Source organism: Calidris pugnax, unplaced genomic scaffold, assembly GCF_001431845.1.
Source record: "Calidris pugnax isolate Ruff unplaced genomic scaffold, ASM143184v1 scaffold44, whole genome shotgun sequence".
In the NCBI taxonomy this organism is placed as follows: domain Eukaryota; kingdom Metazoa; phylum Chordata; class Aves; order Charadriiformes; family Scolopacidae; genus Calidris; species Calidris pugnax.
The window spans coordinates 6,925,561-6,951,068 of NW_015094506.1; the positions used below are offsets into that span (position 1 = coordinate 6,925,561).

The 25,508-nt window shown below is 47.7% G+C and overlaps 2 protein-coding genes across 2 annotated transcripts in view; one reads left to right on the forward strand and one right to left on the reverse strand.

Annotated features, from left to right (window-relative positions):
* The window catches only part of HEBP1 (heme binding protein 1), a 5,408-nt gene extending 196 nt beyond the window's left edge, over window positions 1-5,212 (forward strand). Inside the window, exons 2-4 of the mRNA XM_014963160.1 lie at window positions 150-288; window positions 1,797-1,977; window positions 3,318-5,212. Of these exons, the coding sequence (XP_014818646.1) occupies window positions 150-288; window positions 1,797-1,977; window positions 3,318-3,489 (492 nt within the window). The 3' untranslated portion in view covers window positions 3,490-5,212. The remainder of the gene's footprint in view (window positions 1-149; window positions 289-1,796; window positions 1,978-3,317) is intronic.
* An 18,815-nt stretch (window positions 5,213-24,027) lies between these two features.
* Window positions 24,028-25,508, reverse strand: part of LOC106901091 (retinoic acid-induced protein 3-like) — a 7,102-nt gene continuing 5,621 nt past the window's right edge. Inside the window, exon 4 of the mRNA XM_014963432.1 lies at window positions 24,028-25,422. Coding sequence (XP_014818918.1) covers window positions 25,330-25,422 — 93 coding nt within the window. The 3' untranslated portion in view covers window positions 24,028-25,329. The remainder of the gene's footprint in view (window positions 25,423-25,508) is intronic.

Below are 25,508 nucleotides of genomic sequence, written 5' to 3' on the forward strand. Positions count from 1 at the left end.
TCCGCGGCGGTCGGGCCGGGTAAGGCGCTGGGAGGCGGGGAGGGCCTGCACGGGGGAGACGGTCACCTCCAGGCAGCGCTTTCTTCCCGGCCCGGCCGGGCAGCTGACGACTTCTCCATCCCCATCTCCGTCCCCATCTCCCTCCCCAGGAGCAGCTCAGCTACGAGGAGAGGGAGTACGAGGGCGGGTGGTTCGCGGCGGTGGAGGTGGTGGGGAAGCCCTTCGACGAAGCCTCGAAGGAAGGGGTGATCAAGCTCCACAAGTACGTCGGAGGAACCAACGACAAGGGTGAGAGGCACTCCTTCCCCTTTGGGGCTTGGCAGATGTCTGTGCTTGACCGCCGCTAGCAGAGGCTTGGTGAAAGCTGGATGGATGGATGGATGGATGGATGGATGTGACAACACCATGGGCCCGCCTGGCACTGGGGGGTCTGTGATGGGGATGGCCCCTCACTGGGAAAAATAAACTTGTCACAGGTTAAAGTGCGCCCAGCCAAGTCATGCTATGAGCCCTCTCCAAACCTGTCACTGTTTCAGGGTAGAATTTCAAAAATGATGCGTTTTAGCAGGGATGGGTCACCTTGCAGTGTAGCTTGGGACAACGTGCGGGCAGGCACACGTATGTCTGTCCTATCTATCTGTAAGAGAGGTAGCTGATAAAATCCAGGGTATCTGGGGTACTTCGGTTCTTTGATACGCCCCTGTAGCCAGTGAAATAACTTTTATGACCTTGATATTTTATCATATACTCTGGCTATTCTTATTCATGAAAGGGTAATGAACAATGCGCTTCCTTTTTAATGGTACTTCGTACTGTTTTATAATCATGCTTCCAGGTGATTGCTTCTAATTCTGAATTTACTGAAGTACGCACGTTGGTAATCATCCATAGCAGAAGACCACAAAGTGATTCTGAGGCATACATATTTGCTCTCACACCTTTCTTGGGCACCTGGTAGGGGGACTTGCATAGTCAGTATGGGTATAGGAGCTAGATACAGAAGGAAATAGCATTTGCAGCAGCATGTTTTAGAAAAGTGATGATCACCGTTGCTGGAGGAGAATGGGTGCCTTCTATAATGTATGCCACAGAGATGGGTATTGTATCAAAGCAAACTGAATGAGAGAGATGGCTTGATCCCAACTGGTTCTGTGGCTACCTGATTCTGAGGGTTGGAGGTTCCCTACTGCTGAAAGAAGAGGGAATAAAAATGTTCCTCAGTGCCATGTGGTACATCTGGGCAGTAACGAGTAGAAGAGAAGCATGCTGTTCCTGGAGTGGTGGATAACATGGACAGCCCTGCTGAAAGCCAGAACAGCTTAGAGTTTTGGGGCACTGGAACTTGTAGGATGTCTGGAAGCATCTGTCGGGGTTTAGGAGAAAGCTCCTGTCACCTAGTATTGGCTATGGGCTCACCACTAAGTGCAGATGATGACAATTTAAATATTGATGCAGATTTACGTGTGCCGCTGACCAACCCTGGAACTGTAGACCCTGTTGTATTAGAGGTCATTTGTCAGAAGAGCAGAGTGTCTTAAGACCAGTAATAAAAACACATCCAGAAGTCAACTAGGGCCCTTATCTCCCAGAGTCCTTGTGTAGTCAGTGGAGAGAGAAGTTTGGCCCAAGCAGAAGCCTAATGTTATGTTCTGCATGCCCCACTCTTGACTGACTATACAAGAAGTTCAGTGTGAGGAGTTTTCCTAAACTAAAATTAGCTTTTGTGAATCCTCTGTTAATTTTGTGAGTTCCTGAGAACCTAGACTTCTTTAGTAATATCTGTGTGTCTTTTTCAGGGGCTGGAATGGGCATGACTGCTCCTGTCTCCATCACTGCTTTTCCTGCTGAAGATGGCTCCTTACAGCAGAAAGTTAAGGTCTATCTGCGGATCCCAAGCCAGTTTCAAGCCAACCCTCCTTGCCCTAGCGATGAAAGCATTAAGATTGAAGAGAGACAGGGGATGACCATTTATTCAATGTAAGAAACGCATCCTGGCATTTCCAGCCCCAAGTGCTGAGGTCTCTAGTGTGCTCTGAAGAGCGCTGTTGTTGGTTTTACCAGGTGACTTGCTGGACAATGGGTGCATGTGGTAGAAAGAGATGGAGGGGCCTTTCTAGTCTAAAGACAGCTGTTTTATGGCTTCTCTTATCATTGGCTATGCTGCACCCACTTGGAATATGGATATTTTTTTTTTACTGGGAAAACAAGTGGAGAGGTTAGCCCTGAAAGCCTTTTTGTTTTGCTTGGGGAGGTGAAGAGCAGGGGAGGGTGAATATGAAGGTCTTAAATCATTCCTAGTATCTGAAAACCATTGTTTCCCTCACCTTCTGGGGCCAAGATGGTTCTTAGTCATCAAGAAGGTCATTTGGTGTGGTTCGCATCAAACAACAGGTGCCAACTGAGGCCTGATTTAGGTGGACTCGTGCCAGAGTCCATCATGGAAACAAGCAGCCATTGCATTGCTTCCAATAGCCTTTGAATGTCTTCAGCTGTTGACTGACAGACTGTACTCAAACTAGCATCACAATAACAATAAGCTCTTCACCCTGTTTTTAACCCCTTGGATATTCCCCTGCCTCCTTGCTTCAACTATTTTGGCTGACTCTAAACTGTCCAGCTCCTCCCTGCCTGTGACTGCTCCCTGGCCTTTGCTGTGGGTGTGGGCTCCTTCTGCAAGAACAAGCTGTTTTGTTTCAAACTTTGGCCCTAAGGCAGGGTGGTGAGGTGCAAGGCTGATGTGGAAACAGTTCCTGTTGGTGGGAGGTCAACATAAAACAGGCCAATTGCAGCCCACCCCTTTTAAATAGCATTGTAGGCTGCAATTGCTAACATCTCTGTTCCCACCCCCCCTCCCTTTTCCTTGGGCTCACTAGAGTTTGGCTTCCCTTTGTGATGTGGCCTCCAGCAGATGGTTGTTCACGCAACAGTGAACATGGCTGTTGACAGCATTGGTGTAATGACTACGGGCTGAGCAGACTTGGAGATAACATTGTGGTCTCAGAAGATGTTCCTCTGCTATGGCATTGATTAAAAGGGCAGGGCCATTCTGCTAATGAATATACATGGGTCTGTTTGGGGGGGTGTCCATTTGAGGTCTACCAATGGCTGACTGCACCCTGGCTGTGTGACCCTTGAGACATAATCTGTCACAGACACAGTGTGCTGGATCACAAAGAGCGCCTGCACAAGTCCATGCTGGTTGGACCTGGATTGAAATGTGTGGCTAAATATATTGTGGCTATATATATTCTCCCTCTCTTCCTTTCTGTGCTCTGCCAAGACTGCTCAGTACCTCTCTGGGTCTGGTTTCTTTGCAGGCAGTTTGGTGGCTATGCCAATGAAGTGGATTACGTGAACTATGCGGCCAAGCTGAAGTCTGCTCTGGGGAGTGAAGCTGCCTACCACAAGGATTTCTACTTCTGCAATGGTTATGACCCCCCTATGAAGCCTTATGGGCGACGCAATGAGGTCTGGTTTGTGAAACAGTGAGCATCTGGCTTCCCGTGGTACTGGCTTGCACTGATAACCTCCCCGTGCTACGTTCCTGTCCTCTTCAAAATAAACTAACAATTTAGCAGAGGCAGAAAATCATCATTTCCTCCCTCCACACCTCTGCCTTGGTCTTTTATTGACCAGCCATTTTAGCAGAACGTTTCAGAGCCCTTTGATGATCCTGCTCCTTCATTCTGGACTAAGTCCTCAACAACATAGATTTTTGTGATCTCTTGGTGCCTTGCTTTGATCTCCCTCCTGCTCCCAGAGTTCAAAGCTGAGACAGCCAAAAGTACTTAATTAGCAAGACAGGTGCCTGACAAGAGTTGTGTCCAAGTGCTGGCAGACTGTTAGTCTCACCTGAGCCAGGCAGGGGAACATGACGGAAGTGCATACAGGGGCTTTTTTATCTTCTTGCACTTGCTACAGCTGTAAAATGCTGCTTTTATCTGTGCCATTCCAAAAGCAGTCTAAAGGGACATGGGCATCGCCACCAACACAGCTCAGTGAAAATCAGCATCCTTTACATTGACTCATAGTGTCCAGGAGAGCAACGCTTCTGCCATCTGTCAGAGAAGTGTCATTTAGAGGAAGATCCAGGTTTCTGTTTGCAGCTGTCCTCCTGCTTGGGGTGAGACATCTTGGGGTGTGTTATGTTCTGATCTCAGCTAGCAGCTGGACAATGTGGTGTGGAGACCCCAAGATCATTTCCTCACCTTCCTGTTGTGTGTACTGTGGGTGCCTGTGTAATTCATTACCACCACTAAAAGAAGTGTGTTCCTCTGATGCTTAAGTGCCTCAAAAGTCCAGGCACTTTCCAAAAGCCATTTTCCACTGGAGCTGGAGGAGATTTGTCAGATGGCATCTCAAGTTCTGTCCAGTCGAACTGTTTGACATGTGCCTGCTTTCTGAGAACTAATCTCAGCAGTAAAAGGAAAAAATGTGAGGTTCTGATGTGCTTTCCTTTTCTTTCTTGCTGAGTCGTGTAAGAGCTTTGCTGTAGACCTCACGAGAGAGTCTGACTCACCTGTGTGCAAGAGCAGCTAGTCAGGATGGGTAAAAAGCAAATTACCAGGGGAGAAGGAATCAAAAGGGAAATTGAGGCAGACTGAGAGTTAGGCTTTTGAAGGACTTTTGTAAGGAGCAAAAGGCCCTTCTAAGGCCATCCTTGAAACCACAGGGACCTATTCAAATCCCAGATCTTTTTTACTTGCATGGGGAGGAATGGAGGAGCACAGTGCTGCCCAGTTTATGCATTCCCGGGTTCTTTTTGAAACTCACGTGTAGACTGTGGATACAATCCTTTTTGCCTAACGGTGATGAATGCCATTCAGTGATCAAAATCTTGAAATTACCCAAAATTTCTCCTGTGAAATCTCAGTTGTTAGGAAGATCAATAATAAACCTGGTATGAACAGAGCTGTACATCTCAGCAGCTTGATTTTTTTCATAACACACGTAACAGCCTTTCTGAACAGAGACCAGGAGCTTCTGACCCACCAGTGAGAGTAATTGCATCTGTAGGCTCTGCTGGTGCAGCCCTGCCACTGGCCTTTTGCATGCAGTCGGTAGGGTACAGTTTCATAAGCAGTGTAAACTGATACCAAAAGCTTCTGTGAACCAAATTGCCTTTTCTGTACAAGCAAAGATGCCTGTGTTCTGTCTGCATTTTCTAGATTTTTTTTTAATAAATAAAAAAATAATAATATTTTGATTTACAGTTTTTGTGCTGGTCATTGACTGTGTGTGCTCAGTGGGAGTTGTTGATTTGAAAGACTAGAGGTTGCCAGTTTATCTGTTTGGTGTACTAATCATGTCGCAGCATCCATAAATAGTCATAATGCTTTTTCAAAGAAATTGCTATTTTAGGTATCCTGGTGTGGCCCTGCATTATCTGACTGTGCGAGATGGGAGCTGATGGAGTAATCTCATTTTTCATTGATTTTAGTACTTTGTCTGATATATTTCTGTTAATGTAGAAACCAGGGGGCCTGCTCACCTGAGGAGAATTGTGTGTTCAGTTGTCTGTTCCTCTGTGTGGGTTCACAGACAGCATTCAGGCAAATATTCATGACTGATTTTTAACACAACCTACTATCTGGAAATGTTTGACATATTGTCACACTGAGGTCCATCTAGCTCAGTGTCCTGCTGCCAGTAATTGGCAGTAGGGGACACCTGAGGCAGATACAGGATCAGTGTACCTGTGTGCTGGTATCTCCTCTAAATATTCCTGTCTTTAGTACAGTGTGGCTTAGGGATTTTTGTTATTGTGCCTGGTAGACCCAGACAGACTTCATCCGCTGCATTTTTCCAGTTGCTTTTTAGATGAGGGCAGCTTACTATCCATGGTACCTTTCCATCCTATGGCAAGGGGTTCCTTGTATGTGGAAGGGCAGAAATACTTTCTGGCTGAAGGTTTCCAGCAGGTTGTGTCTCTGCTTTGTAGGCAGCCAGGTCAGCCAGCTTTTTGATGCGCCTCTGTCACTGGGAATGCATGTTTGTTTGGACAGCCAGATCTGACGTTGACTTCAGAGGTTTCCAACCACCCGTTTGTGTCAGGGCCAGGAGTCAGAAGCGTGCTCTGGATTTTGACCCAAGGCCACCATCTTCACAGCCACTCCATTACCCACAATTTACTCCTGAATTAATGTTTAAAAAAAAAAAAAATCAAAACTTTTCCTCTGCCTCTCCAGTATTTGTTTTCCGAGGAATAATAGTGCAGTCACCTCCATGGTTGCCTGTGCTACCTACTGGGATGAATGGGCTCAGGGGGGTAACAGCCCGGGGAATTATCTCTGCCTTCCAGAGACCGGAGTGGCCTTGTGGCTAATTAGGGGCTAGGCAGGTCCCTCCCAGCACGGTGTGGAGCAGCGGTGTGACGGCAATAGGGCCAGCCACATTTAAGCAGAGCTAAATACGAAAGCATAATCTTGATGGGAATCATAAGCATGCCACGTAGCTTTAGCCATACTGGATCTACCAGCTTCCTGAGCTGCCCCACTTGTTAGTGACATAATCTGTGACAGTCTTCCTGCTGACCTCAACGGTGGCAAGTCATACATATTTATATAGAAGTACACATGTACCTTTATAAATATGTGTATGTGTACATGTGTATGTACACGTGTATGTATATATACGTAGTGTATGTGTAGGGTCCTCCAGACCCCCAGCTTTTATCTATTGGTTGGCTTCTGCTTGTCACAGAATAACGTGCTAATGCGAACACAGCCACGGGGCAAACATTTTCAGACTGCGGTTTTAAGCCTGCTAGAATGAGAGCTTTGTTAGCTTCGGAAAGAAATGCTTTCTTTTGTAGACACATGCCTAAATATATCTAACACTGCATTAAGAAGACGACAGCCTTTATAAAAGAGCTAATTGGTTAAGTTGTCCGTATAAATCTGGCCAGACTTATAATACTCTAGTCACTTTGAGGGGATGGGTGATTTATGGCGAAGGGGGAAGTAACATCATTATTTCCCCATTTTCATCAATCACCCGTGGCAAAGGGTGCGTGAGCAGCTATTGTGCTTGTGGTAGCAAATTTTCAGCTTTGCAAGGCTGCCCGAAGGCAATGGGACAGGGAAAGAAGATGGTGGATTCTAGCTCACATCGTCCCTCCTGCTGTAATTACAGTAATACCTCTTTTGCAATAGCATTCTGAGCAGCAACTCTCTTTCTTCTGTGACAGCATTTCAGCCACACTGAGCTAAAAAAGAAATGCATCTCTTTTAACAGGACCATAAGTAGCTTTGGATGTATAACGCCTCTATAAAACTGCTTGGCAACATGATTTATTGGAGCAGGATCAGTGGTAAAAGTGACTTCTCTGACAGTAATGGATGAAACACTTCCAGTGTAGCTACTCTGTCTCTGCTTGGTGCCTATGCCAGCAGCAGGCTGGTTTTGTCAGCTCATTCATAATCTCTGCTTTGCTCTCAGCAGAATCTGTTGCACAAAACAGGTTTCAGCCATGGCGGATGCTTTGTTTCTAGTCCTCTGTGGGAGCTGCTGCAGAAGGTGGGTCAGTCCAAATGCTACTTGATTCCTAAGGTGCTGTCTGTCGAATTCCACATCCAGAGCCCACGCCTAGATGAGGGTTGGGTGCGTTCTGTGCCTGTACCCCTCACTGCTGCCCAACCCCAGTTTCTGCGAGGAGAAACTTCAGTGAATGAGGTGGAAGGAGCCATGCTGTTCTTAGACTGAGTGTGAGGTCTGGCTGATCAGCAGCCCGAGGTCCCCGGGCAGCCTCAGACATACCTTCTGTGCAGTCCCAGTGAGAAGACTGGGTTGAGGAGCCTGAATTTTAGGTGCAAATTTTTCAAAAGTATACCAGAAACCACATCCTGAAAGATACCACTGGGATTTAGGTGTTTCAGTGTCTTTGAGGGTCTGGCTTCCCATGCCTCTGGATCAACTCACTGCCCTGTACCAAACACAGGATCAGGCCAGTGGCTTCTGTTTTATATCCCCTGCAGCCTGGCCTGCAGCACGGACTTGGAAGTGCTATGGCCCTTCTCCCCTTCTGTGATCTCACAAACAGATGCAGCTGGACATCATAAGCTGTGAGCTTCTCACCACCTTGCTTGCTTTGTGGGACCAAGAAGCAGAAGAGATGCACTGGAGCTATGAGGCCTTCAAAAGGCAGTGGGTATGCAGAAGCAGTTCATCAGCCACGTGCTGCAGCGCCCTGATCTGCGTCCTGACTCAGGTGACACATGGCATCGTGTGTGCAGTGTGACGTTGGCGGTGTGACCTGACACTAGGGCTCCCTGTGGTGGGACAGCAGAGCTGTGTGGGCTGCTGCACCACCCACTCTGAGCTTGGAAGCGAAGTGGGTTTGGGTCTGAGGTGTGTGTTGGGGAAGTGTCTTCTTCAGCACATACTTCTGTTATCCCAAGAGAAAACAGAGAAGCATTGCCATGGCAACTATTCTCCCATGAGTGTTTTTCCAGAGTTTTCCAATCTCGTTCAATTTTTTTTTATATCCCTAGTGTTTAATTTAAGGCCTTTCCTAATTGGAGTCCAAAAAAGCAATTGAAACATCTTCTGCCATTAGACAACAAGTACATTCACCTTCCCACACGACTGATGAAATACAAGATCAACAGAACTGAATGTTGCTGTGAGTAAGAGAGGAGAGGACCTGAGATTTGAAATGTATCGCACTTAGACAAATGAAACAAATGAAACCAATGAAACCTTTTACCCAAAGCAAAGCATTGCAATAAGAGGTAGTGTACATCATGACAATTTTAGGCACGCTTTCCTGCTGGCTGATCTTTCTAACTGTTTAATCACTGATTGCAGAGTTTCTCAATCCTCTTTATGACTCAGCTTTGCAAGGGAACATCTTTCCAAATCAACATGTGCTGGCCCATGGAAATCTCTTTCATGAGCTGTAGTATTATTTACCCAGAGTACTTTGAAGGGGTTGGCTACTGCAGTGGTGTTTATTTGGGGAAATTAAGTTAATGTAAAACCATGGCTCTCATTCTCCAATTCCTTGCTTCCACCACACACCATGTGGGGGAAACCCAAGCTAAAGGGGGAGGAAAAATCCTGTGGAGATGTAGGAAGGAGAAAGTTGATGCCCTGGTTGTGCTGTGTCAGGGGAGGGATGGTGAGAGGGTGGGTCAGTTGGACATAGTGCCTTGGGTGCCCCATAACTCATGTGCTGGCCCTTTGCCTTGGCAGATGTTGGTGGGGAGAGAGGGAAAGAGCCAAACTCTTTCCAATAAGGGTTTATGCTGTGATGGCTGCACTACAGTTAAACATAGAACAGGAACCAGAGGTGCCTCCCAGCTTCTCCTGCCTTGAGCCAGACCCTGTCTCCTCCCTATACCAGGGCCCAGGAAGCAAAGATCTCCCTGGAAATCCCAAGCACGACTCTGCTCCCGCTGTATTTGCCATCTTCTTTGTGCAAGACTTTGGTATAGGCCTTCATGGAGAGCAGTGCTCTTTCTCTGAGGACATTCTCAGCACCGCTTCATGGCCTTCATGGCCTTCATGGAGAGCAGTGCTCTTTCTCTGAGGACATTCTCAGCACCGCTTCATGGCCTTCATGGCCTTCATGGAGAGCAGTGCTCTTTCTCTGAGGACATTCTCAGCACCGCTTCCCAGGAGGGGTGAGAGCCTGAGCCACCAGAGCAGCTGAGACTGCTCTGAGCACCCGTCCCTGCCCCAGGGAAGGGAAAAACAGAAACACTGATTTTATCAGATACTCCGTCTTGGAAACCTGGCCCAAAACACCCTCCAGTTGGGGACCTGCCCAGCCGATTTCAAAATGACGAAGGCAGTCCTGCAGGTTTTGGAGTGCTTGCTTATCTGAATGGGAAAACCGGATCTGGAGGGAATAGAGCTGGAAAAAACAGGTACAGTTTCAGGCACGTGGGGTGCCCAGGGGTGGTTTTGTTCCTCCCAGGTGTTGGTCTGACCGTGTGTTGACCCCTGTGTAGCTTCACGCCTCACCTCTCCCTGAGCATGGCAGTGCCCTGCTCCCTGCTTTGCTCCTCAGGTGCAGGCTCCAGGCACGGTCGGTGTCAGCTTTTTACTGGTTGCACAGGAGATCTCTCTGTATCCAGGAATGAAGGCCAGATCTTGAACCAGGGGAGTCGTTCACCTGGAGACAGCTCTCCACAGAGCTGCTTTGTTAGCAGGCGGCAGGAGTTCATTTATTTTACATTGGGATGGTACTATTTCTGAACAAGAGAGAAAAATGAAAGTTTTTTTTTTTTTTTTTGTAGCATATGATTTAGTTTTTGGCTTTTAAAAATTTGTTTATTTTGAACGGGAGCCCAGGATGCACAGAATGTAGCAAAAATTGCATAGATGCAGACAGCAATTTTTCTTTTACCTTTCAAGTTACTCCCGGTCCTGATGCTAAGGCAGTAGCACTTGAAAAGGTTTTGGATGTTTTCCCTTCCCGTGGAAATAAATATGTGAAAATAACAAACCCAAAGAAACACTGGAGGCAGCTGCTTCCAGATAACTCTGCTAAAAGCAACAATATATGACCAGGCAGACTAGGGAGAGGAGGAGACTGTCCTGGGAGCTGCCACCCGCCAGAGAGTTTCCTGGTGGCTGCTGCTCCCTGTCCTGGGACACGCACCAAGGGGATGAACGGGAGCTCCCCAGACAGTCCTGATGCGAAGATAAGCACAATTGTTTTCCAAAATGTTTGATCCCATAATCTGTGAATACATTCCTCATAAATAGCCATTGCACAGCCCACTGTTATGACAAACTCTTCTGGAACGATTCCAGTTCCAGAATTATGACAAGCTAAAAATGATGTCTATTCCCATGGCTATAGACAGAGAGCTGCTACTCAGCAACAAATGTACCACCAAGTGCCATAAAAATAGCCCCTCTGGAATTATTCGGTGTTTGAGAGTTGTCATTTCACAGGGGTAAAAATGGATCCATTTTCTCACAAATTATGCATAATATGTATTCACAGCTTTATAAATAGCATATATAAAATTATGTGTATAATTTTATCTTCAATTGATGCTGAGCAAACAGACAAAACAATCAACAAGAATAAGCACACAAGTTTTGTTCTGAAGAGAAATCTTAGTTGCTGGTAAGACCTCAGAAAACTCTAAGACTTTTGCCTTAGAAATGTAGATGTCAAGAGACCTTCCTTTCCCCTCCCCTCCCTTCGTTTCTTTCTTTAAGACAGCTTTAGGGAAAAAAAGTTGAAATTACTGCCATCATGGCAAATGTGATTACTCGAAGTCAAAGAAGCAGCCCAGGCCAGAGTTGTCACCCCATTCCATAGGTTTAGTTATTCTGTAGAAGAGAGGTTTCCAAATGCAGGGCTGTGTATCACTTGGGGTCCCAGCTCTTGTAAGTGGAGTCACCAATGTGATGGAAATTCACTTGCTGAAACGGGGCTCTGAGCCAGAATCAGGGTCAGTAGTTGGGACATAACTTGTATTGGCTCTCAAAGGAGCATTTGGAGACCATGCTCTTTGGTGTCCTCTCATTATTCTGCTTCCTTTCATCTCACTTGCCCTCACAGCACTGATCAGGGCACAAGACATTTGTACTGGTGGGTGAGGAAGGTGAGGTCTCATTGGAGGATCCCAGAAATCCTTCCTTTCCCACTTATTGGCTCTGCTGAAAGGGAGCAGATACAAATGTGAAGGCTTTCCTGTCTGCCCAGGCTTTCCTGTCTGCCCTCTCCCCTCTGGAGCCTGGCTTCAGGCTGAGGGTCCTTCTTATCTCTATATGTGCTCAGTCACATCACGTACTGGCCAAAGTCTTAGGGAAAGGTAGGAGCTAGGGGTTGGGAAGGTGATATCTGGGGAAAAAAATATTGCAACATTGAGCGATAATACAGCAGAACTCAATATGAGGTTGTACAGGAGAGGGTAATGATTTTGTTTGAGAACAGAACTGATTTTATTCACACGCACATATCCGTGCCCATAGGCAGCCAGATGCCAGCATCCAAGTGGTAGTTTACTCTGGGTCAGGTGGCCAGAGCCATCACTGATAGTCCTGGTTGGGCACGACCCTCCAGAGGAGTGACCTGTGGCTCGCTGGGAAGTGCAAGGTGGAGAACTGGGTGCGTATGCTGGAGGGTTCCACCCCCATACAACATCAAGGCTCAGAGCTGTGTTTGTGGATCTCAGGATGCAATGCATGAGCAGACACAGTTGTCCTGTCGTGACCAGAGGGGATGAGGCAGTTTAAAAGCAGGATTTAGTGACTGAGAGAGGAGAATAAAATGGGCTTCCTGAAACAGTGCAACAGCACAAGACAGCAACTTCATCGAAACTCTGAGACCGTTTAAACTGTAATGCTTTTCCTTAGAAATCAGCGCTTAAAACATCCTTTTAATGAAATATGACATTTTTCTTTGAAAAAAAGTCCTAGAATAACACATTAAAAAAAAAAAGTTTTTTTCATTTTTTTCATATGAATTCACAGAAGTCAATAAATATTTTGTGGGGAAAATTATATCCCTGTTAGTTACCATTTTACTGAAATTATCAGATGGTTTCGAGGAGAACTTTCCAATAGAACTAGGGTTCAGACTTCTACTTCTTGAGGGGTCAGGGAGGTCTTGGTCAGAGAAATCAAGGGATAGACAAAAAAGTAAGAACTCTGCTTTGATGTTTTCCCACCTCTTGCTAGAGCAAGAAATATTGCCTGTTAATGTGATAAAAAGGAGTGAGGCTAGCAGGGGATTTATGCCCTCCTGGAGACATGGTGTGCTAGCTCTCCTCTGAGTTCTCTCATGCTATTTCCATGGCAACTCCATATAATGATAACTCCCACTGATTTTCTTCTTTTATCTGTTATTTTGGTCCCAGATAGCGATGGAGCTGAGGCATACATTTCTTTCACACCATTTGATGCCCGTCGACAGCCAAAAGTAAATAATGTCCTCATTCTTCAGACCTTTAGGAAGCGCAGTTAGTTCACAGTGCTTTCGGGAATTCACCTGCAGAGCTGGACAGAGCTGAGACAGGAAAAACAGTGCTACAGATGCTCAGAAGAAGCTGCAAAGGGTGAATGCTCACTGTTAGTACAAGGTGACAGGATTACATCCCACTCCTGCCTTTCTCTTCCCCTTGGCCAGGGTACCAGCTGGAGGCTAAATAGGAGGCCATGGTGAAATGGGAGGATGGATGGTTTGGGTGCAGAGAGCTGCATCTCAGCTGTCCTGCCCACAGAGACAGGAGGTCGTTCTGCCTGACCAGGAGATACTCCCATCCCCCTGCTGTCTGTTCATGATTGCAGATCTTGTCCAGCTCACGAGACAAGGATCAGGAACTTCTCCCAGGTTGAGCTGCAGCCAGAGAAATGCTTGACCAAGTGCCTCTAACCCATGACTTCCTCCCTCTTATGAAATCTCTTCAGCAAGCTGCTCCTGGCTGATTTTACAAAGCAGAAGTGGTAGGCATACAGCTTGTTCTGGGAAACCTGTCCTTGCTTCATCTAACTAATAGGACAGGGCAGGGCAAACCGTCAGGGCTGGGGCAGAGAGTCCACGAGAGCCCGGAGTCCGACTGCCAGCATGGGCTGCACCCAGCTTCTGTGCTTGGGCTGCAATTCAGTCACTGCCAGGGAGGACAGGACAGTTCGAATGTGAAGACCTATCTCAAGCATCCCTTTACTTTGTATCATGAGAGCATCCAGGAGTTTTGGCTCTCCTCATTTCTTCGTACAGAGATTCCCATTTAAGAAAACGATCGGTGCCAGGTGAAAGGGCATCATCCTTCAGGAAGGGACCTTAAACCCCAGTAATGCTGCTGCTCAGAAGAGCTGTCCTACTCTGTTTAGTCCTCTCTGTCCTGTAGACCAGCTGTTGGTGAGAGCTTTGCTGGGGTTTGGGCTTTTTTAATGGATGGAGAGGCTAATTATGCAAGAAGCTATTCAATTCTCTGCAGAGATTTTCAAGGATGGGAGCAGGACAAGGATCAATGCCCCTCTGCTGTGAGAGTGGTCAGAACAACTGCGTGAAGCGGTGGGGAAAATGGCACTGCACCCACAGGGACCATGTCCCATGGCTGAAGTCACTTCAGATTTGTGTTGCCCCCTACCCTGGAGGTGTGAGCCAAAAGGGAGCATACAATCTCCCTGCTCAGCTCCCCACTACCCCACTGGGTCCCTCTTCCTTCCAAATGCACGAAGAGATCAGGACAGTTTCGGGTCTGAGATATGTCACTGCTTAGCTTCACCAACTCAACTCCCAGTGACAAGAGTTAATCCTAAGGAAAATGGAAAAGGAGCCGAAAGCTCAGTGCTGTGATTAGCCCCTGCTCCCCGGTTAGACAATGTACTTGCTGGTTGGGTGTCCATCATCGCCGGGATAATGATGAGCTCCTGGCTCAGCCGTGGGCCCAGCCTGTGCATGTGTGAGATGATGTGTGTTTGCTGGAGCTGGTGTGGCTCAGCCTCTGGCTCCCCTGCAGTCACCTCTGAGTCAAGTCAGGGGACTGCAGACACACGTGATTATCCAGACACCACCTCCAGCAACAGGGAGAGGAAGGAGGGCTTAGGAGAATGAGTCTTTGCCTGGAAGCAGCCCAGATTTGGATCTCCTCTGTGTAACACAGAGCAACTCATCTGGGTGTGTGGGTGAGCAGCCACCTAGGCACGGTGGAAATATGCTCTTGACCTTGTGCCCTGGATGTAGGGAACAGCATTTCCCCATCATGCTGGCATGATGGAGAGATAAGCATGTGAAAATCTCCTGTAAGACTATTAACAATTCAATAGAGACATCAAATGCACAATAGGAGCATTACTAAATGCCAGATCTGAGGTAACCAATAAAAATTCAAGCCCAGTGCCTTGTCCACATGTATTATGATGATCCTGTCTATCATAAACAATTCCCCATCCCCCAGCATAGAATTGGCATTGAGGCAGTGGGATTAAACACAGCAACAAATTTCTGCTAAGAAGGTGGCCACAGAGGCAGGTTTCTAAACTGCTTGTATAAAATGTCTCCCAAGTTCATGTTTTTTTATTTCTTAGGATGTTGCTAAGACACATATGGTCATAAAAATGATTCTTTCCAGCCTTAGACATACAGATGCCTCTAAAGTGAGAACTAAAGCCAAAGAAACTTTTGTCATTGATTTTACCAGCAAGAATTTAACTTTTTTTGTCCCAGATTCTCACTTCAAATATGCCATCATGCTTCTATTAATTTCAATGCGAGCATTGTATGCACAGTTGGAGGCAGAGCATGCCCCAAAAGCTGATTACATTTGAAGATTGCGCTGTGAAAGAGAAATCAAGCGAGACACTATCAAGGGTTTCATCTCTTTGGAATCCTATAAAGGAACATACAGCTTCTTTCAGCATTTCCCCATTCATTCTATATAGACTAAGTTGGTTCCACTTTTGGAGATTACCACCAGACAATAAAGACAAATGATATTAAAAAAAAGGCAAGTTGCATAATGAAACTGGCAGAGAGAGGACCTTCCCCTCCTCCCACCCCACTTGTCTCCAGGATTTGGAAAGAATCCCTTGTAGCTAGAGCCAGGGCTGGACACCTTGATAAATCTGGCTTTGGGACTCCTCCTGTCGGATGAAAAATGTGATGGCCGCAAAGACACGAAGCACTGATCTGCTGTCAACTCACTTGAGCAGTTTGAATAGATTAAAAATTGTTTGTGATCTGTCTTCATGCAATCTGGGTAACTCAGCTGAAACGGGACCCCTGTGTCCACGGTGGATACAGATCCCCCAGTGCCCCTGCCTGCTTACTGAACATCCCGAGGTCACTGTGAAACAGAGCAGTTCCAGATTTCAGGTCCTCACACGGGACAGGTTTCAGCCCATATTTCATGGAATACGCTAAAGCAGATTGGGTGGCAGAGATGGTCTCCTCCTGGGCGAGGAGCAGGAAGGGTGACACTAGCACTGTGATACTGCAGGAGGTGCATGGGCAAGATCCCAGGTCATTCAAATAAAAAGGATAATAGCTAAAGGATAATATAAATAAATATAAATAAAGGATAATAATAATAATAATAAAAAAGGATAATAACTGGCCCACAGTCCTTCCTGCAGCCTAGCAGCAGCCTGTGCCATGGAGAGCTGAGCACACCAGACTCCTGTCTCACAATCCAATAGCTTGTCATGCTGCCAGAAACTCACAGATAGGTCTTTTGTGCTGGAAAAAAATTATGTTTTTATCTTGTGTGTAGACCACCCAGTAGAACCAGGTGGATGAGCTCATACACTTTTCTATGCTTTCCCCTTCAAACCAGCACACACATCCCTGCATCAGTCACTACATCTCCTTGAGAGGTGACTTGTGCTGAAGAGCTGGGCGTTTAATCCGGGCTCTTCAAAGGTCTTATCTCACACAAATAATTTGCCATTTTAAACCCAAAAGTCCGGATGTAGCGAGGGGAACCACAACACAGCTTCGAATGTGGTGATGGGTGAGGAGGAGAAGGGACACAGACAGGTCATGTTATCTACCTGCAGCTCCTTGCAATGTTACCTGCCTGCTTCTCTATGTGATAAAACTGTCCTGCATGTGCCACCAGCTCTGCCATGGGGGGGGACCTCCTGTCCTGCTGACCAGCAATCACACCTAGGCAGGCCCAGGAGCTTGGTGGCCTCCCTTGGGGAATCTGAACAGGATGGGGAGCGGAGCTGGTAAGCCATAGCCTGCCTGGACAGCCAGGTGCTTGCCCGTTTGCTGCCCTGCCCTAATGACTGTCCATCTCCCATGGCCTCATAAGGCACCAGGAGTCTGGGGCCCAGGGTCTGAGGACTGGCTGGACCTCCTTGCACACAGACATGTCAGCAGAGCCGGGCAGGAAGCTCTCCAGGCAGTCGTTCCTCTCCAGCAGCTGAAGATTAGCCAGTCAGGAAGAGGTTAGTTGAAATCAAACCAAACTGTGCCTAAAATAAAATGAGTTCAGAGACAAGCTTTTTGTATCGCTGCATAAAACGAGCTGAACGTCACAGCGGAAAAGCTTCCCTTTTCAGCTGGAAAGTTGGGTTGTTTTTTTTTTTCTTTTTTTTTTTTTTTGATTGGAACATGCTGAGTCAAATAAATCATTTCACGGTAGCGAAATTGCAAATTTTACCAAAGTTCAATTAAAAGCCATGAAATAACTTTTTCTTTCTTTTTTTTTTTATTTTTTTAAAATATTTTAAAATTAAAGCTTTAATGAGAAACGGGCTTTTTCGTCTGTAATTACAACAAGGGGCCCAGCGCGTTTGTCTCCACGCCCCGGCGGATTTCCACCACCCCCCCACCCGGCAGCGCTGCCGCCTCTTCTCCTCGCCCCGGCTTTCTTGGCGTTGTCTCCGCTGCCTTTGCGGAGCCAGGAACCTAAAACCAGCCTCCTGCCCGATTTTTGACAGGGTTGTTTTCACTCGTGCCAGGATTAATAGAAACATAGAAAGGTTTGGGTTGGAAGGGACCTTAAAGATCACTGAGTTCCAACCTCCCTGCGACGGGCGTGGATGCCTCCTACTAGACCAGGTTGCTCAAAGCCCCATCCAACCTGGGCTTGAACTCTTCCAGGGATGGGGCATCCACAGCTTCTCTGGGTAACCTGTTCCAGTGTCTCACCACTCTCACAGTAAAGAATTTCTTCCTAATACCCAATCTAAATCTACCCTCTTTCTGTTTAAAGTTGTTACCTCTTGTCCTATCACTACATGTCCTTGCAAAAAGTCCTTCTCTAGCTTTCTTGTAGGCCCTCTTCAAATGCTGGAAGGCTGCCACGAGGTGTCCCTGGAGCCTTCTCTTCTCCAAGCTGAACAACCCCAACTCTCTCAGCCTGTCTTCATAGGAGACGTGCTCCAGCCCTCTGATCATCTCTCTAGTCCTTCTCTAGACATGCTCCAATAGGTCCATCTCTTTCTTGTGCTGAGGATTCCAGAGCTGGATTTAGTACAGTGAGACGTGTCCCACTGGTCTGGAGACCACTATGGGCTCCAGGCAGATGCTGAAAGCATCCCGGACACTGCATGCCTCACTGCTCCCTCAGCACCAACCTCAGGTATCTGGGTTAGGGGCTGAGGGTTGCAGCAGGCTCCTTCCAGGCAAACAAGCAGTGAAAGAGGGCAGTTTGGCACTGCTAAAATCAGAGTGCCTGCAGGAACAGCCTGTCTCTTTACTCTAATTATAGAGGGGTCCTGGGATGACTAAGTGACACTGAGCAACACTGAGGTGCCTAATTTCTGAGATTCAAACATGTATTTGTTCAGTCTGGCAAAATGAGTAAAGAGCTGATTTGCAGGAAAACATGCTTGCTTAGAGCACTGAGCAAGGATCAGTATCAGAGTCAAGGCTGCTACCCATGTCCCTTTCTCCCCATAATTATAGATCTCACCCAAAATTTTCAGCACTTCTTCACACTCTTGCTCCAGCATTTGAGCCTCACTGCAGACCATTTTGGGGGGGGCAGGGTGGGGAACAGCAGACAGATATGTTGGAGACACGACATTCTATTTCAGCTCTTGACTAATTCATCAGAGAACAAGATGCCCGTTTTGAAAGCCACAGCCTTTGCTTTCTCCTCAAATGCACCTTTCACAGGTTTGGTGGGAGAAACTCCTCATCCAGGCGGAGACCTTGCTGACTCTGGAGACAGATGCAGACAAGATCAGCCTGGCCAGCTGTCAGGGCAGCTCCTGCTCCACTCCTGGCCCTTCAGAAAGCCTCTTGCAGAAAATGGCACTCATATCCAGCACGGTGCTTCGCTCGTCACCATAGCAAAGGCAAAGCAAACACCAGTTTCCCTAGAAACTGCGGGTGGCCGGGCATGTTGACTTTAAGGGAGGGAGAGGATCCCACAGAGAACAGTCCTGGGTGCAGAAGGGTGAGTGTGCTGCAGGCAGGGAGAGGGGACAGGACAAGTCCAAGGCACACGGAGACCAGGGTGGCTGGAGTGAGGCAGGAAACCTTAGGAGGGACTCTCCCCTGGGGCAGAGGGGGCCCAGTATTTGTGGTTGAGTTCATTGAGCACAGCTGGTCACCAACAGCTCACCAACCACAGCCTGTGTGGAGTGATGCAGACCAGCTGGTACCTAAGGGCTGGGCTTGCTCCCAAGAGGGGCACCTTCAGATTTCATGCAGAGCCCCCAGGAAGCAGGCAAGTGCTGATGGAGCCTTGGAGTTCCTTCCTCAGGGCTCCCTGCTGGGAAAGGAAGCTCGTGAGTGGCCTGAGCTCCTGCCAGAAACCACCTGCCTTAGAGACGGAACCTCAGAACTGTTCAGTCCTTTCTATTTGAAACCACACAAGCTCCCCCGGGGCAAAGAAAGCAACTGGTCTGGGGAAAATGAACCTGAAGAAGGCATTGTCCAGCGGTGCATGCTCATGGCAGTGTACACCAACCACATACCAGGCTGCATGAGTAAGGGTGAAGTCAGCAAGGTGAGGGAAGTGGTTATTCCTCTTTATTTAGCGCTTGTGGGGCTGTATCTGGAGTACTGTGACTAGTTTGGGTCTCCCACTGCAACAGAGCTTGATCAAGTGGAACAAGTCCAGCAGGGCAGGCCACTGAGACAGCTGAGGTCTGCTTGGAGCGTGTCAGTAGGAGAGACTGAGGGACCTGCTCAGCCATGAGAAGAAAGGCTAAGGGGGAATCTAAGGGATGCTATACAGAAGGTGGGACCAGACATTTTTAGAGGTGCACAGTGAAAGGATAAGGAGTGACAAACAAATTGCAACAAGAGAAATTCTGATTAGACATAAGTTTAAAAAAAAAAATCCCAACAAGAGCGATCAGACACCAGCACAACAGTCCCAAGAAGATGTGGGATCTCCACCTTTGGAGACATTCAAAGCTTACCTGGACAAAGCTCTGATAACCCAGTCTCGTTCTGAGGTGAGTCCTGTTCAGGGAGCTCTCCAGAATTCCCATCTGACTGAAAACTTTGTGTGACTGATTCCCCTAAACCTACTAAAATGTAGGAAAGAGCTGGAAATGAGGAGGAACCCCGTGGCTTCTCAGAACCAGCAGCTCCCTGCATGTGTGGGAGCTTATGCTTTGAAGGGAGCTTGGGGAGAATAAAGCAAGAGGCACCTTACGTGTTGTTCACTGTCCTGGTTTTAGCTGGGATAGTGGTACTTTTCTTCCTAGTAACTGCTGTGTTTTGGATTTAGTATGAGAATAATGTTGATAGCACATATTGTTTTAGTTGCTGATAGATAATGTTTATATTAAGTCAAGAATTTTTCAGCTTCCCATAGAGGCTGAGAGGGATCATAAACAGGACAAGCTGGCCAAAGGCATATTCCATACCACTGATGTCATGCTCAGTAATATACAGGGGGATTGACGGGGCGGGCAGGGATCTGCAACCAGTCATCAAGTTGTGTTACATCACTTTATTTTGTATATTTTCTTACCATTATTATTATTAGTAGTAGTAGTATTACTATTACTATTTTTCTTTTCCATTACTGTTCTATTAAACTGTCTTTATCTCAACCCACGATAGTTTTTTTCCCTTCCTTTTCTCCCTCTTCTCCCTACCCTACTGGAGGGAGGAGTGAGTGAATGGCTGTGTGGTCCTAGTTGCCAGCTGGGTTTAAACCACAACACCCACACGTGACCTACACTCTGGCAGCTTTTAGATCTCAAGTTTGTTCTTTAAGACACTGCAAAGCCAGTTTCTCCCTGGTGAGTGTGTCGAGGAGAACAGTGTAAGCTAAGCAACCTACCTAGCCTGGTGGAAGTGTAGGGCGGGTTGATGCTCCTCTGGGTGTTGGTCCCCTCCAGGTGCTGCTCACAGGTTGTAGAGCAATACTTGGGGTTGGTGAAGGAGACTGCTTCCAGCTGTTCACCTTGCCTCTAGCAGAGCCAGGAAAATGTGAGTTGCTTCTGCTCTTCAGCTGTCTCTTTCTGGTCCAGTGTGATGAGATACACCGAAACCTGCAGTGCAGGGATTGTATGGGAGAAGGTGACTGCTGTCCTTGGAGACTGAACAAACCATCTGTACTGTCAGCGCTGCTCTGGGGATAGTCTCCTTGGCAAAGGGGCACCATGCACACTTGGACCAACAGTTGCCACATCTGAGACATGGGCCTGTGATTCTGTCCCTCGGGGAGCAGATCTGATTAAAGTGATCCCCTGGCCCTCTGAGCCTGCAGAGAGTGGGTGCACAAGGCTGTGCCAGCCTCCCTACCAGCCCTGGTTACTTGGGCACAGGCTGAGTCACCATTTGATGCTTCTGTGTGTTGAATACTGAAACAGGGAAGGGACAGTTGGCAGCAGAGGGAAGGAGGCAGACGTGGCTGCCAACGACCCATGAGTCAAATGAGGAAGCCAGGGGGATGCAGCTTTTCAGCACTTGCTTCAGAAAAGGCTGGGGGGTGCAAGGGGTGCCCCAGACTTACAAGGGGTTTACAAGGTGTCATGGGCTCTCCATCCTATGCAGCTGCCTCCTGCTACCTCAGGAGACCAACATGTGCTTTCTGAGTCCCAGCCTGGCAGATGTGGGAGCTGTGCATACTCTCCAAAACTTCTGCTGCCAGGACCTGAAGGAAGATGCAACCCAACCGCAGCCCCACTGTCTGGCAGCGTGCTCCTCCCTACCTACAACCAGTCCCCAGCATCTCCTGCCCCAGCTGGGGGAGTCATTCACCACCCCTGTACCACAGCAAGGGCTACAGGACTTGTGGGGAAAGGATGAACCCCTTGTTTGTGGAGGGTTTGTGGAGGGTGGTGCCAACATCAACTGCCACAAGGGGAGCTTTTTTGGCAAGCCAGGGAGCATTTGGGAGGTGAATGTAGCAAAGTCCTTCCTTGTCCCAGGCCCTGGCACTACTGGCCTGGGTCTGAGCCCCAAGAGTTAACTGCACCCTCTGTGCCCACGCCTGGCAGGGCACATGGAGTGCTACAGCCCTGGCAAGCTCGTGGCATGGTGACCCTGAAGGTCCTGGCTCCAAGCGGAACCTCTGCTCTTCTTTGCTCTTTTCCCATGACATTCCTGACCTGAAGTTCAGCAGAGTTTATCCCGCCTTCTGATAACGCTGGCTGCTTTCACAATCCAGGTGTGCTCCATGCCAACCCTTCTCCAGTGTGTACATTTCTGCTGCTCTGGTCTCCTGGAACAGGGAAAGGACAGACCAGAAACCAGAGGCCCTGAAGGGAGCGGACCTGCAGCCCCATCACCAAGGGAGTCCTTTGCAGGAGAGAGGGTAGGGATGAGCCTTACTGGATTTACTGCCCTTCCTGTGGGCAGATTTTAAGAAAAAACAGCACAAGAATCAGGCAACCTTCCTGCCTCTTCTACTCCTTTTTTTTTCTGTGAAATCTTTCCTGTCTGCCCCCACCATTTTAGGATGTCCCTGGAATGTCTGTGCGTGTGACTAAGAGGGTGACTGGGTTGGTTTAAGATCGGTTTTAAGGTAAGAGGAAACTGCTGCTTTCCCAAAAGTCTCTCCTGAGGTGTAAGAAACCCGCACCACCCCTTTCTCGCCAGTGCCAAGTTACACATAAATTTGTATTTGATTTGGCATTTAAATCAGCCCTCACCCAAAGCCGTCTTAATATTGAACAAGTGCAAAATAACTCCTGGCAGATTAGTATTTGTGTCATTACAGAGGCTTAGAAACATAACTCTAAAAGGCACTGCAAATCCATAGAAGGAGATTTTCGCTCTCTGCCAAGCAGCATGCACAGTAGCAACCAAGTAATCAAGAAAGTCGCAGTGTCCTGAATCAATGGGAGTGCATGTGGTATCCCTCATCCCTCCTTGTTCTGCTGCCTCTGGGGCCAAGGTCATTTGGGAGATACTTTCTGGTCTGTGGCAGTCAGTGAAAGAGTTATAAGTGTCTGGGACGTGGAAAACACGCACGGTAAGAGCATACTTCCCTCTTTTTTCTCCTGTTAGCCTGCTCCTTTGCTCCACCAGACTCCACTGAAGTAGGAATCCACACATTTTTGACTCTCCTGGGACATACTCTAGCTACCTTTAAGCCTTCAATGGCACTGTATCTGCTTGAAAACCTAATTTCTTGAAAGTTTGGTATTGTTCAGGCACTTCCTTCTTACCTTCAGTCTGCAAGTCAACGACTTGCATCATGGCTTCACATACCCCCTTCCCAATCTGCTCCCCAGTGTTACATTAGTATTCTTGAGACTTCTCTCCCATTCTCTGTGTTACACCTGTGGAACAGTGTAGGTGGAGGGGAGAGGAGGAGGGGAGGTTAAGCATTATTTGCACCTCCAGTTTACTAGAAAAAGGCACCTGTGATGCATTTCCAACCAATGCCTAGGAGGAGTCTCTCATGCCAGGGGATTCAGAAGACCCAAATGTCCCTGTGTTGTCCTTCCATGCTGGTAGGCAGAGTGGGGAAGGCCCAGCCTGGCATACTCTAGACAGCACCGTGCCTAAGGAAGGGGGTTTGCTTGCCAGAAGCATATGGATGTGTGGTAGCATAACACACCATGTGTAAACTCATGGGTGAGGAAGCCTCTAAAATGGGAGATTACAGCCTCATACCATCAGGAAGCTTAAAATTACCATCATCTTCATCATCATCATCACCATTATTTTGCTTTGTTACTGTTTCTACTTTCAAATAAAATTATTACACGTGTTTGGAACATCAGAAAGACGTATTTTTACAACGTGAATTGAATACTTACAAACTCCTTTCCTATTTTTGATCATGCAAGTACCCAGCAAGACACAAGTGAATAAATACAGGAATATAGATGCAGCAGACACAGACACATGCAGTGATGAAAAGATCACACCCTTCCTCCTGCATTTGCTTGCTGTGGCTTGGGTTTATATTTCTTCATTTATTAAGCACTTCTAACATTGAAAAGCTTTCCTTATTCAAGAAAAGTAGAAAGGAGAAGCTCCTAACCCTCTTCTGCACTCTCAAGCAGCTGATCTCTGGTCCACAGTGACAGCTTTGAAGAAGACAGCGTTTCTTTGCCACTCCCCCCCGGGTTGCAATCTCCCAGATGGCCCACTCCAACCCATGAAGAGCTGCTGCTGTCACCCCACCAGCCATTAGAGGAACCACATTCCCAAAGAAGAACACCAGTCTCTCACAGTCAGGCTGTCCGGGTTTTTATTAATTAAATATTCCACATAAAAAGTACTAAATAAATATACAGCTGTGTCAGACACCAGTGTATCATACAAACCCACTTGGAGAGCTCTGTGCATTTATATATGAAATATCGTGGAAAGCTATTTACCAAATGCAAAGCAGGCTACAGAATGATTCAACTCTGCAGACTCCTTGCTCATCGCCAGGGTGCAGTCCACACACACACACACACACGCACACACACGCACGCACACACTCACGCTCGCTCATTCCTGGGAAGAAGGGTGTCCACCCTCCGTAACCTGGCTGCTTGGGAAATGTTCGTGTTAATGCCACAGATGCAGTCGGAAGGAGGCAGAGCTCCCAAGGTGCACAGGATCAAATCCCACCCGGGTATTGCAAGCAGTTGCATGGAAGAGGTTTTGTCTGCAGGGATGCACAGCCTGGGATGGCAGGGGTTGGGCAGGGAGGGTTTGCGGGGTTGGGCAGGCAGCCTGGGGAACTCAGCTGGGGTGTGTGGTGAGGAGGCAGAGCTAGGAGGGAGGCTGATGCTAGAGCACAAATCAGAAAATGTGTCAGGGTAAATAGGTGCAGATGTTTTTATGTCTCTAAATTTTCTTCCCCCTCTCCACTGTGGTCTCTACATGATGAGGAAGGGGTTGAAAGTGAACATGGAGAAGAAAAAAGGGATACTCTTTCTCCATCTCTCTCTCTCTCTGCCTCTTCTCCACTGATCTCTGTAGGAGAGCCAGGCAGGGCTGGAAGAGGGCACAAACATAATGGTGGATAGATTAAGATGTCCTTGGTAATACCTGAGATGTGTCCATGGGTGGGCAGGAGTGGGGATGTGTAGGGCTGATGAATCTGCTCCTGCCTCTTCTCCTATCAGATGTGGGGTGCAGGCATCCCTACAAGCTGATCAGAGGGAACCCTGGGTTGGGGCAGAGCCGGTCGCAGACCCAGCTGATGATCTTTCCTGCTGCTCGAGCCCTGCAGCATTCCTGCTGAAAATAGGCCAGGACAGGCTCTTCCAATCATGTTCTTTTGTCAGAAGGGGTGAGCTCCATCCCACGGAGAAACGAAGCGAGCGGGGACAGGATGGCCAGAGTGGTGTCTGAAAGTTGTTTGAGGAATGAGAGGGGGCTACAAGGGTGCCTGTGTGGGGAAAAGAGGACCCCTCTCCCTTTTTGCCAGTGTGGGTTGACACTGTCTCTTCTGCAGGATTGACTCATTTGCCACCATGCGGCCCACTCCCCGTGGCTCTGCTGATGAGCACTCTGTCTCTTTGCTCCCTGTGGAGCTGCTACATGGGGCCTTTCCCACCAGTATAGTCATGGTATGGGCTTGTCCGGGCCTTGGGCCGAGGGATGGAGAAATCATTTTCGGGTTCAATGGTCTGAAAAAGAAAACAAGAAAGTCTTTACCTTTCAAAACTGGAGAGAAGTAATAGAATAGGGCTTTAAAAAAAAAAAAAAAAAAAAA